Source organism: Xiphias gladius, chromosome 4 (assembly GCF_016859285.1).
Source record: "Xiphias gladius isolate SHS-SW01 ecotype Sanya breed wild chromosome 4, ASM1685928v1, whole genome shotgun sequence".
NCBI classification, from domain to species: domain Eukaryota; kingdom Metazoa; phylum Chordata; class Actinopteri; order Istiophoriformes; family Xiphiidae; genus Xiphias; species Xiphias gladius.
In genome coordinates this window covers 15,497,737-15,510,729 of record NC_053403.1, presented here as the reverse complement: position 1 = coordinate 15,510,729, position 12,993 = coordinate 15,497,737, and the positions used below count along the sequence as shown (strand labels likewise).

The following is a 12,993-nucleotide window of genomic DNA, read 5'->3' as shown; positions in this document are numbered from 1 at the left end:
TATTTTTGGTATATTTATTATGTTGGTCAGTGTACCATTTTGGCCAGGACTGAAATATCTCAACAACGTCTAGATGACTTGGCACAAAATATTGTACATTCATGGTTTCCAGATGATGAAGCCCAATAACTCTTGTGATTCCCTGACTTTTCATCTAGTGCCACTGGCAGGTCTTCCCTAGCCAGGGAGATATCTTTACATCTACAAGATGGATTGGCATAAAACTGTGTGCCTTTTTCTGCTCTTCAAAGGCAGTGAGCAGTAACTACAGAAAAACTGAAAGTGAGAAAAAAATGATTTCAGGTTTTCCAGGCTGACTGGGTAAACAGTGTAACAAATGGATAGGGTGTCAGACCTGATGAGCTAATTGACATAGATCACAGATACGACCTTAAAACTGCACTCTGTCTTTTGGGAAAACTTAAAGAATGATGAAAGTATGAGGGAAAACAACACAGTGTTAGCAAACAAATGCACTCTTTCAGCTTTCCATCTATTACTTGTTAATATTTAACCTGAAATGAACAAAGTTTATTAGTTTACAATTTTATACATTCAATTATGTACTTTAAAACTAGCTTCACCAAACCAAAAGAGTGCATTCCATTACAGTCAAAAGCTGAGGTTGCAGTCGATGCTACTCTGCTAACCTAGGCTAGTCAGCCTACCTTTTAGCTGTTTTTATTCTCTGCGACCAGATTGAGCTACTACCATATGTGTTTGGGATAAACTAAATTACCAAGATGTTAGTTTATCAGAATGGTTATATTTGAATTATTGTAAATAGCTAGAGGGATTTAAAAAAAAGAAGTAAATTTTGCTTTAGCTTTTAGGTATCTTACTAGCAAGCTTTAACTAAATTTAGCTCTCTTGCTTTGATTTTTTGGTTTTTAGCTGTCTTCTGTAATTTTACATTTATATGGCATCAAAATTTATACAGTATGTTAAAGTAAACAAGTCAGACTCTGGTCTTGACTAAATCTTGACAAAATATGTACATACTGCAATTTGGCATTGCAGGGTAGTAAGGTAGTATTATTCAACTTTTCATTTAGTGCCACCATCAGATAAAAATTTCATTCTGTCTAGTCCTGTAGTTTGTGATCAAATACCTGAAAAACTAATGACATTCCCATCACCCTCAGCTGAAACTGAACCAGTACTTTTTTCAAGTGTTAGCATGGTAATACGCTAAACTAAGATGGCAAACATTACATCTTCTTAACATCAGCATGTTAGCATTGTCACTGTAAGCATGTTAGCTTTTAGCGCAAAGCACTGCTGTTCCTAAGGAGAGCCTCACAGGGACTACAAAGTAATTTTCAGAGAAGAGAAAGTAAAAAGTAGGTCACTGGTGAAAGAGAGGTACAAATCAAAAGTAAGTGACAGGGACAATAAGAGGAAAGTTGAATAAAAACTGAGCCAAGGGACAAAACCACCATAGGAGAATGAAGTAAAGGATCTGATTTCACAGTTATTTAAAGAACCAATTTACTGACTGGTGCCTGAAAGGATGATGAACCAGTCTGACAGTCCAAGGCCTTTCTGTCTTGGTTCTGCTGTACAGAACCAATGCCAGACAGGCATACCACTTCACTCACCTGTTCTCTTTACAGATTCTCTTTCAGTCCATCTACAAGAACAGAGACAAAGAAGGTAAACATGGAGCTGACATTTTCAACCAATTTGTTTACGCACGACAGTTTACTTTCCATTTCAGCGTTTAAAGTTTAAGGTACTTCAGGTGTGTAGGTCATGTGTATTATATCTGTGCATTTGTAGTTGGCATTTGACTGTGAAAATAGGCTGCCTTTAAAACAACTGAGAGGAGACAGTCTTTTAAAATGGTGATTTATTTTTGAAAAAGATTATAGAGTGACTAATTTATCTACTGACTGGTTGTGTTAGAGAATGAAAACTGAGCTGAATTACTCACCTCATTTCCGTCCGCCTGACTGACTGACTTATTCAGTGCATCAAATGATGTAAAAACAGCTAGAACAGAGTTACTCGGGGAGACAGAGTTTTAGCTTAGGAATGTCTGGTCAGACGGCATTAAAATTTGAGGAGCTGTGCATCAGACACGTCATGTATTTTTAACCAATCAATATCCTTTTTTCTTCATTTATTTCTCCTTCTCTATCTATCTCTCCATTTTTCTCTGCCTCTCTCTTTCCTCCTTTCTCCTTCCTTTCTCTCTACTATTGTATTTTCTGTGCTGCCGTTGTCTTCTTCTTTCTCTCTCTGTGACCTTTTCTTCTTGAACAGCTGCAAAGTTTATTAATTTGTCTTGTCTCTCTCATCTCACTCTGTCTGATCTCTGTCCATCTCTAGCCACATTATCTTTTTCATCTCAGTCTATTGTCCTTTTTCTGCTCTCTTTCTCTTTCTATCGCTCCTTGTTTGTCTTTGCTTCAATCATTATGTTCCCTCTGTCTTCACTCGCTGTCTTGATGCTCTCATTATTGACTGGGGTTGTAAATGGCCTTCACCATTTGACTAACTTTGGAATTTTTCCCTCCCGGTTTACTTTGTCTTACTTAGAGTAAGTACGTGGTCTCTCTGAGCACAGACCCCAGACTGGGTGCTGAGACATGCAGGCATGAAGGGGCTCACAAGGCCACCCCTACAAAGACATTAACACAAAAATTTTAAAAGGGTTGGTTCACCAAATTACCAAAAAAGAAAACGTATTTTCTTACTTTCCCTCCTGATATCTATCCATAAAGACAGATATCATGATGAAGATGATGATGATGATGATAATTATTATTATTGTTATTATTTAAAGAATCTAATGTAATGTCATGTATTGGAGCGAAATGTATCATGATTTATTAGGTGAACACATCATTTATAGGCTATAGCTTAATAAATTTTAATTGATAATTTTACAAACCATAGGCATTTTTTTTTTACTATTCTCTGTTAATTACTTAATAATGTGTTGAAATGCAAGACAGCTTTCCTTTTAAATAACAAGCAGAGTTTCGCGGTAAGAAGAGTGTTCACGTGCCCAAAATGTGGACGTAAGAGGGAAGGACATCCTTGAGAATTCTTTCTGTTGTTAAATAAAAAAATGCAGGCACTGCAAATTTAAATGTATTAACAGAAATTGACCCAGGGTTGAGTTCAATTATAGGACTTAAGGCTTATCATGATTTACATTATGTTTTTTAGACTCAAGTCTTGATAAAAAGGACAAATGCATTGAATAGTTTTGAGCTCCCGTGAGCTACTGCTGTAATATCCAGTTCTAATAGCACTTACAATTCCGCCTCAAGGCACTCACACATGACTGAATACGTGAGCCCTCACACACACACACACACACACAAACACACACACACACACACACACACACACAAACACAAACACACACACTGCTCATTTTGCAAAGCAAAAAGGGAGGGGGGGGGGTAACATCTTTGATTGCTGGAAAGAAGAAGGACTTTTCATCTCTAAGTCTACAAACACATTTGGTGGGAACAGAAATACTGGGATGCTTACTGTAATCACATTGCTGTAGTAATTATAGGGGGTAAAGATACCTTGACTGTTGGATCACTCAAGAATATGCTTGAAGGCGAATGAAATAATTCTAATTATGAAATTAATGACAATCAAGTCGCAAAGCCTGAGGCAATGCTTTACTATGACTGTTGATTTAATTCCCTAAATGGGATGTTAATCAGATTGTATTTCAAGGGTGGAAATCAAAGATGGGAAATATATATATATATATATATATATATATATATATATTTTTTTTTTTTTTTTTTTTCCCTATCTTTCTGTTCCCTGAATAGGTAAAGATATGCAGTGTAATTCTTGCACTCTTGCAATCAATTACAAATGATTAAAGAAAATATAGTGAAATTACAGCACTTAACCAATATATTTTGTTTTACTCGATTGTTAGGGCAACCGATCACGGTATTAGTTGGACTGATCAACTGCCATGTTTCATTAAGATCTCACTGATGCATTGGAGCCTTTTATATGTGTTCAATATCTGTTGGGAGCTTCTGTGTTTTCTGCACTGCACACAAAAGAAGAATCCAGCCATTTTGTTATTACTCTCATCAGAACATGTTCTCAGATAATACAATTGTCTTTTTCAAGGAGGACTTTTATTTTCTGGTCACAGTTATTGTCATCGCTGTTGTTGTAGGTAAACCTCCAGTTAACATGGATGTGTACTGACTTGTGAAGTACTCTACAGGTTAAGCATGTCTCAAAAATTAGTATGAAAACGAAAAGAGTTTTTAGACTTTGTGGGGATTTATCCAACCTTTTAAAGTGTTCCATGGATGAAATTGAAAAATCGCATGTGAAATTGTCGTCTCATTTACAGGTAACAAAATAAGTGAATAGAATCTTTAGCAACCACTGAACTGTCTTCAATCCCAAGGGCATACACGGTCAGAAAATGTATAGCTACACCTGGTGAGGTGTGTTGAATAAACCTCTGAATTAATTACAGCTCGAAGGTGAAATGTACTTCGCCTATAGAGTGATTTCTTGAGTGACAACGTTAAGGAACATAATGAACTTTAAGGTGCATGCTGCTTCAGTGCCAATGACTGTGTCAGAAAGAAGACTGTGAGGATGAAATCTGAGTGTCTTTATGAACCACTCTGGAGGTGCTGAGCCAGTAGCTAAAAGCTGTGCTCTTGCTGCACAAGCACATAAAGAGATTTGGAGACGTTTGCCAAGATGTTGCTCAGTTTGGACCTTATCCTCCCTTCTGCCACCAGTTCCACATAAGTCAAAGCTGTTTTATAATAAAGCAAAATTTAGATTGAGCTACATGAGTGTTTATATTGATGTGGCTTTTCCTCCAGAGTGCATTCATGTCATCAGACCTGTCCATACTGTTGATATGAATCTAGCAAAAGGTAAGTCTGTGCCATCAGCACTTTCCTCACCCTGGATGATGACAGGTGTCTGAATCTCCCTGCTCTGTCTGAAATCTTTTTCTTTATCTTGCTGGCATTGAGCTGCAAATGGTCCAGCTTTTACCAGACAATATGGCTCTCCTCCTGTCTTCTTAACTGTGTTTTCTTGGTTTTCCAATGCCCCCTATAAATAACTAAAGGTCACTAAATAAACCCCCCAAAATGTTCAAATATTTTCAAAATCATGATCTGATCCAGCTATTATAGTCAGTATCAGACAGATATCCCATCTCCGTATCAGATCAGTGCATCCCTAAACTCAATTTTTTTTGTTTTTGAGCCCACAGCAATACTGTTTTGCTTCAGTATAACCTCTATTATGACTTCATTTTCAGCTGCAATATCTCATCTTGCAGTACAATAAACGGTTATAGTGTTTACACCATCATTAAACTTTTTTATGGTTATCTTTAGGCACTCACAGAACCTGGTTAAGGTTTGGTAAAGATCGTGGTCTGTTTTAATAAGAAAAAAGTCTATTTACATTTAATCAAATCTATGGTCTTTCAACCAAAGAATTTTAGTGTCTAAACCTAAACACATACGGGAGTCTGGATGCGAACCCCGGGCCCTAATGTGACTTGTACATCCGCCATCCACTCTGACAACCTCCTGGGGAATCCAGTGCAGCTCATAAATGTAGCACTTCATTCATTAGAACAGAACATTTCCTCTGAACATAATCCAGCCAGTGATAACACTGCCACCACAACGTAATACACAAAACACTTCAGTGATACAGTATATGAACCTAATTTCTAGGTGACAGGGTTGTACCTGCCCGGCACCGAACGACAGACAAAGCTGGCAACTAGCTAGTGGGGCTAGCCGCTAATTTTTAGTGGAGCCTTTAGCGGCTATAGCGCCCTTCAGAGTTAATGGTGACCAAAAACAAAACTAAAATGACCGAGAATATTTGACTGAGAAGGTGGCCTGACACACCACTCCAAATGAGTGATAATGTTCCTGCATGTTGGCTGGCTGGATGTGTAAATAAGCAACAGTTTGCTAACAAGGTCGCCATGTCAACTTGAAAGGTGGTAGTATGTCAGTGTTGTGTTCTAGCTTGTTTCTACTGCCCCCAAGTGGCCAGAAAAACAGTTATCGCAGGTTAAAGGACATTTTCAATAAAACTAATTACATCTACTCTAATAGTATTTAAGTGAAACAAATTCCTTCTGTTTTAGTGTGATACTGTTATGCTCTCCTCACCACTGTTATCGTCATTGTTTTCATTGTTTCTCAGTAACACAAAAAGTGTCAATCTACAATGTTTTATCTTTGTTTACCACAGTTGTCTGCACACAGCTCTTTAGTCACTTTAACATAACTCAGTCTTAAAGTTCAGGTTTTTGTTGCTATGATCTGTATTTTTATTCAATTTTTACAACAAAACCCTTAACATGGAGGTTCCCTTTACTCAATAGCACATTATCCCCTTGTTTTTCGATGACCCTTCTTTTTTCTGTCATTTTTCTTCCCCTTCCATCTCTTTCTGTCTCTTGCTTTCCCGCTCTTTATCTCTGTCCATGTCAACTTGTATCTTGATCTGTCTATCCTCAATTATGAGTCTTCAGTGGTTCAGTGACTGTAACTGTAGTCACTGTAGTTATATTCCGCGGGCTATTTTCAACTATCTGGCCGTGCAGTTAGATTGCTTTCAGACAGGACAAGGTGTAGGAGGTATAACATGTCAGAGTGGCAGAAGGTCTGTGTGTTTTCCTTGTGTTTATGTGTGTGTGTGTGTGTGTGTGTGTGTGTGTGTGTGTGTGTGTGTGTGTGTGTGTGTGTGTGTGTGTGTGTGTGTGTGTGTGTGTGTGTGTGTGTGTGTGTGTGTTTGGGTGTGTGTGAGCTGAGATAGGCTGGCAGCAGCAGGCATCTGGTGACATATGGTCCAGATAGATAAAGTAATACACACATACTATCTCACTATCTGGGAAGAGGCATAGCCTATCTCTCACTCTTTCTCTCTCTCTCTCTCTCTCTGTCTCTCTATCTGTCAGTCATTCCCTCGCTCCCTTTGTCACAGTTTCTCTCTGTCAAAAATCAAATTCAAATATGCTTTTTTGACATGACCTTAAAGCAGCGTGTGTTGGCAAAGCAGCACAATGTTTCAAATGAGGTAAGCGACTACAACAATAACTAATAACAATGAATAAATATTAAAAATAACATGTATCAACCATTATATTTAGAACAATATAAGGTGGCGTCCTTCATTTCTGCCTGTTTGTCCTCACGTCTTTCAGATATGTGATGTTTCCCTTCTTTTCCTCCTTCCTTGATTATGGTCCTTCTCTTTTCCTTTTCTTTCTTTTCACAGTCCAATGCAATCTGTATTATTAACTGAATTTAAAATGACTGTTCTACTAAATGGAAATCTGAACATATATATTTCCAAGACAGCTGAACAACTCCATCTGCCAAAGAAGATCACGTTCTACAATTGATAGGTCCAGTACCTCTAATGAATGGACCTTGTGGGGAGATGATTTTTGTCAACTGCCATTTGTAAGACCAAGAATGAACGTTTTAATAGTAACTGCTGCTCTCTGAAGGTTCATTTGTCACATACCAAATTACGGGCAGTGATCTGCAATGTGGCATGCTGCTAATGTTGGGCTATGAGTATATAAAGGATAAAAATTATAAAAATATTAAAAAATGTAACATGTACATATCACAAGTGCAATGTCCAGGTCAAATGATTCACCAAACTGACAAACTAGCTCTTCATAACAGACATTCCTTGCTTGTCAATTTCAGAAGCAATGCGCACAGCCAGCTTTTTTCATTGATCCGTATTCTGGAATCATCAGTCATGCTTTTGGGCTTGTGTCATTTTAAACAGTTGGCACCTCATCTGGTTAAACTCTGATAATTTTTTTTTACTTACTCCTAAGGTAGCAGCTAACAATTATTTTCATTTACTAATATTATTGTTATTACAAGTTTTATTAATAGAACTATTAGTATAGTTATTGGTTTTATTATTAGTGTTATTATTATTATACTTATGTATACTTATGTGGAACCTACATCATTGTACAATGCCCCCCCCCCAAACGGTCCAGGCAGACCCCCCCCCAACCATGCTCTGGGTTCTGTTCAAAGTTTTTTTTATCTGTTAAAAGGGAGTTTTTCCTCGTCACTTTCACAAGTGCTTGCTTGTGGGGGAATGTTGGGTCTCTGCAAATATAACTATAAAATTTACAGTCTAGACCTGCTCAATATGAAAAGTGCCCTGAGATATGATTTGGTGCTCTATACATAAAATTGGAATTGAAGTGAATTGAATTAATGCTCAATCTCCCAATTATTTCCTTGATTAAACAAATGTCAGAAAATAGTGAAAAATGCTCATTACAAGTTTGCAGGGCCCCAAAGTGACAACATCAAATGTCTTGTTTTGTCTGACCAGGCGATCCAAAGATATTCAGTTTACTATCATAGAGAACAAAGAAAACCAGAAAATATTAACATTTAAGAAGCCGGAACAATGCTTAAATGATATAAATTGTTGCTGATTCATTTTCAGATTCATCTTCAGATTAATCAATTAATCATTTCAGTACCTGTTTCATGTCATGCTATTAGCTCTGATTTTCACTCAGATTCCCATGTACAAAAAATTGTACAAATTTCTGATATTCACCTATGAGCTGACAAGCCTCTGACCACTGGGGGGACTGCACCCTGAGGCGACCCAAGGCCAAAGTCTAAGTGGTCAGAGGCCCCCGGGCACAGGCCCAAGTGGCCCATTCGGTAACCTTTGTAAATGAGCAGATGATGTGTGACAAAGGGAAAATTAGAGAGGCTGAATGTTTGAGCGACTATTAGAAAAGGGCAGATAAATGACAAAGAAGGAGACTGAAAGGAAGAAGAGAAGCTGGGAATGATATAAAAAGAAAGACTGATGAAGATAAAAAAGGAAGAAGTTGAGAGATGGATGGATGACTAACTAGGTAAGATGATAAATAGAAAAAGAGATGGATGGATGAATAGGTGGGTGCTTTGACACATGGCCCTGGGGAATCAGCCATTATACATGCCACTGTCACTCAAGATTAGCGGCATAATTAAAACTCCTGTCGCACTGCGTGTGGTTCCACGGCGGGTGTGTACATGGATGTGCATTTGTTTGTGTATGCGTGTGTGAATCTGGATGTGCGTGTGTTGTTTTCCTGGGTGTGTGGGAGGGGTCGGCTGTGACAGAGATTGATGGTGAGGGGAAAGCAGGCCATTATGTTGTATAGCCAAAGCAGTGATAGCCTCTACACCTCTGTGTCTGTTTAAACTGCTGGCCATTTTATAGGCGTGGCACAAGTGACCCCACAATACACACACACACACACACACACACAAACACACACACACCCAGATTCCCCCACCTTTAATTGGAGGGAAACTGCTTGTTTTAAGGAGCATTTTGTTGCTTGATTTGGCTGTAGTCTGCTGGTGTCATGCCTTGGCTTAACTCCGGCCACTGTGGGATCAACACAGAGCCACTGAGCTAAATTAATTGTCATTCACAAATAAGGCAATCACCCTCTGAAGTGTTAACCTGAGGCTCTGTCCAATAATTGATGGATAGTTTTGAGCAATTTTAATGTGCTACATGAAATGTTTAACCCCCCCCCCCTTTTTAAAAAAAAGATTGTATTCAACCTTAATAGTTGTTTGACATGAAACCCTTCAACCTTCAATTCATGAATGAGGAATGAGGATAAAATGATTATCTTTACAAATCAGACAGGATTCCCCACTAGAAAAGATAGAAGATAGAGAGAGAGAGAGAGAGAGAGAGAGACAGAGAAAGAGAGCATAGTCTCATTCATTATAATGCTTGATGGTTGAGGGCCATGTTCTTGAGCAGCTGCACGTCGGCCAAAGCTACATATTGCTCTTTCTATGTTTGTGTATTTCAGGGAGTGAAAAGAACCCCGCCGCTACCCTGCCGAGCGGAACATCAGCCTCATCAAGCCAGAGGCAGCTACAGCAGGCATGGATGTCAGGCCCCTTTGCCTTCAAAATAAAAGCACGGAACATGCCTCTGTGCAACTATCGTTCCAGATATTGAAATATTCTGAGGTGTCTTTACAGGTCTGAAACAATATATGAATATTGATACTACATAATAGATCTCTTATGGTGACTTTTGTTTCCTGATGCCTGCTCAAGAAGTCGCCAAAATTTTAAGTAAAATAAAGTAATAAAAATTGAAACAAAAATCAAGGCAGGCCACAACAAATGCAGCAGAAAAATCTGTTTTGTTGTCATTTTTTGCCATACATGGCATAAGTAACTTAAAATGCCTAAACTGTGCTTTCTGTTGTATCCATCCATAAAAATTAAAGGGCTATGGTTTCTAATTAAGTGCATGCACAAGCTAGCCCAGACTAGGTGCACAGCTGAAACAGACATGCATGGGGCTGGCCAATTTTAGCAGTGTTTACCAGAGGTGTGGGTGTGCGGCAGTTTACACAGCTCCAAAATACTTGATTTGAAATGAAAGCACAGTCAAACTCAATTTGAAACAACCTCAGGATAATAAGCCCCTAATAAAAAGAGAACCTGGCAGCCGCATGATGTGCACCAGATAACAGGTATTTGTGCCAAAGATTAGCAAATGGTTATTTTTTCCTAGGCTTGACAGTTAATATTTTCTATCTTGTGTCAAAAAAGTTCATAGTCTCTGTCTTGTAATAGACATACTGACACACAGATGCAAGCCTCAGAGCTACTTGACCTGATTATACTAAATATAATCTGGACCGGGTGTGACTTGGGGCCCATATCAGGTCTTGATACTATCAAGTCAGTGGACCTGGACGTGCAAGGCCAGCTGAGGCAGAAGAGGATGCTGGAGTAAGAAACGACCACATAGGTTGCTTGTCCTTGCCCTCAGATACAACCTATAGGAGCATACCAGCGGGAGGCGTACCAGACCTTCATCATCATGGTAGCAATAATAAACATGCAGATAACGTTGTAGTCATGGCTTGGTTGGGCTTAGGCTCAAAAACTACGCGGTTAGGTTGAGGAAAAGAATTTGGTTTGGCTTAAAATAAGTACTTCCTTAAGTTTAGAGGACCTTTATCGTCATGGTTACGGTGATAAACACGCGGCTTTTATTTTGGAAATCACAACCGGAACATCTATGTTGTCGCGTGGTGTTTGACTTGACAGATGGCAGGCGAGAGACGCTCCTCTGGGCTGGCTCTCTCGGTCCGTTGGTCCATCCCGGTTCCCATTGTCTCCCCTTTTCACTCCTCGAAGACAACCCCGAGACGACAAAACTAAACTTAGGCCGTATTTCGCCGATACCGCCTTTTGTACGTTCCGTTTAGAGACTTATCTCGACCTGAAATTTCACCCTGTCCCTCTCCACCCGAAATGTGGACATGCTTTCTGTCTCTTTTTTTTTTTTTTTTTTTTTTTTTTTAGATTGTAGAGATTTACCCGCTGTACCGGTGGAGGCACTGATCGAACCGACCAACGGCTGACGGGGCTGACGAAACGGCAGTTGTGTTTTTGGAGCTGATGGGGAGATGAACCGGAGGAGGAGGACTTACCAGCCAGCGGAGACACCGAAATCAGCTTCTAGTGGCTGTTGACATATCCCAACATCCTAGCAACAATTTGACTCATCATTGTCTGAGTGGATAAAAATTCAGGGGGGAAAAAAAAAAACTAAGACTCGGGATTTCAACCGCAGGTTTGGAGATTAAAACAAACAAACAAACAAAACAAAAAAAAACCGCTGTGTTTTGTTACGGTGTGAATGAACAGTGAAGGATGTTGCCGCTACATGCCCGTGACTTCCCCTGAGAGGAGAGGAGCTGGTCTATGAAAGGAGGCAGGGACCACTTTCACTTGTTTTCTCCACCCTAAAACAAATTAGGCTGTTTCAGTCAGCCAAATACAACTGGGGCTTAATCGGATTATTAAACAAGACGGTCTCTAATCTGGTGAATCTGTCAATCTAATCTCACCATCTCTAACTGCTTTTTTTCAGTCTTTCAGTAAGTGGCTGCTGTGCAGGACCTTGCCGAGGATGCTACTTATCGAGGTAATCGTCGACCGGACTTTGTAGTCCAGTAGGTGATGACTGGACAAGTGGATCCTTTGTGGGCTTAACCGGAGAGTCACTGTAACCTCTTTAAATGCAGGTGTCCTTTCTTAAAACAAGGTGGTTTTTATTTGAGACCCACATAATCAGAAATCAGAAATAATTCAGTGTTTTGACCAGTTACTCAAAATGCACCACACCACCTGATTTATCGAGGTACTAACCTGCCTTCAGTTGCAGAGGCGAAGAAAGGGTTTGCCTAAATAACCGAGCTCTGTGGATAAAACAAGGACAATTTGTGGACTTGAATCATCCCTAAGGCCCAGCTTCTATCTTTGATCCCTGACCCCCCCGTGTGTTGGAAATCCAGGGGACCGCATTTCAGGCTGTTAACCTGTCAGCAGCTCCTCCATTTGAATGAAGTAGTAGCCTTTCATTCCCCTGAGCTCCAGCGAGTACAGGCACTGTGCTCTGTTCTCTTAGGCCGGGCAGCGAGCGCCTCTACCTGGGCTGCCAGCCAGCCAGACGGTCCTCCGGGGGCTTTTGGATTTTGAAGGTCCAGCTGGAGATTTGGAAGTTACCCAGAGTTTTATTTACCACGTGGACCACAGGAAAGAAGGAAGGAGGACACCATGGGGTGCTGTAGTGGCAGGTGTACCTTGGCCTTCATCTGTGGCATGCAACTGGTAAGTGTTAAAATTGCTATTGATCATGTAAGGGGTTGGCTAAATGGAAGGATTAGAAAGGAGAAAGTAAAGTTTTTTTAAAAACCTTTAAGAGTTTAACAAAAAAAAAAATCGTGATGGCTAATCAGCAAAGCTAAATCTTTAACTTGGTGACTAGACATGAAGGAGGAGAGTGGTGGATAGACGAGGGGATGGAGGATGGAGGGGAAAAGATGGATGACTGAGAGGTCATATTTCAGAAGTTAATAGGTGTGTAAAAAGGTCATGATAGAGG

General features: G+C 39.7%; 1 protein-coding gene across 2 annotated transcripts in view; it reads left to right on the top strand.

The window, feature by feature from the left end:
- The first annotated feature begins 12,665 nt into the window (after nt 1-12,665).
- Nucleotides 12,666-12,993, top strand: part of nkain2 (sodium/potassium transporting ATPase interacting 2) — a 79,133-nt gene continuing 78,805 nt past the window's right edge. For both annotated transcript variants that reach the window (XM_040125644.1, XM_040125645.1), the window contains exon 1: nt 12,666-12,719. In XM_040125644.1, coding sequence (XP_039981578.1) covers nt 12,666-12,719 — 54 coding nt within the window. The remainder of the gene's footprint in view (nt 12,720-12,993) is intronic.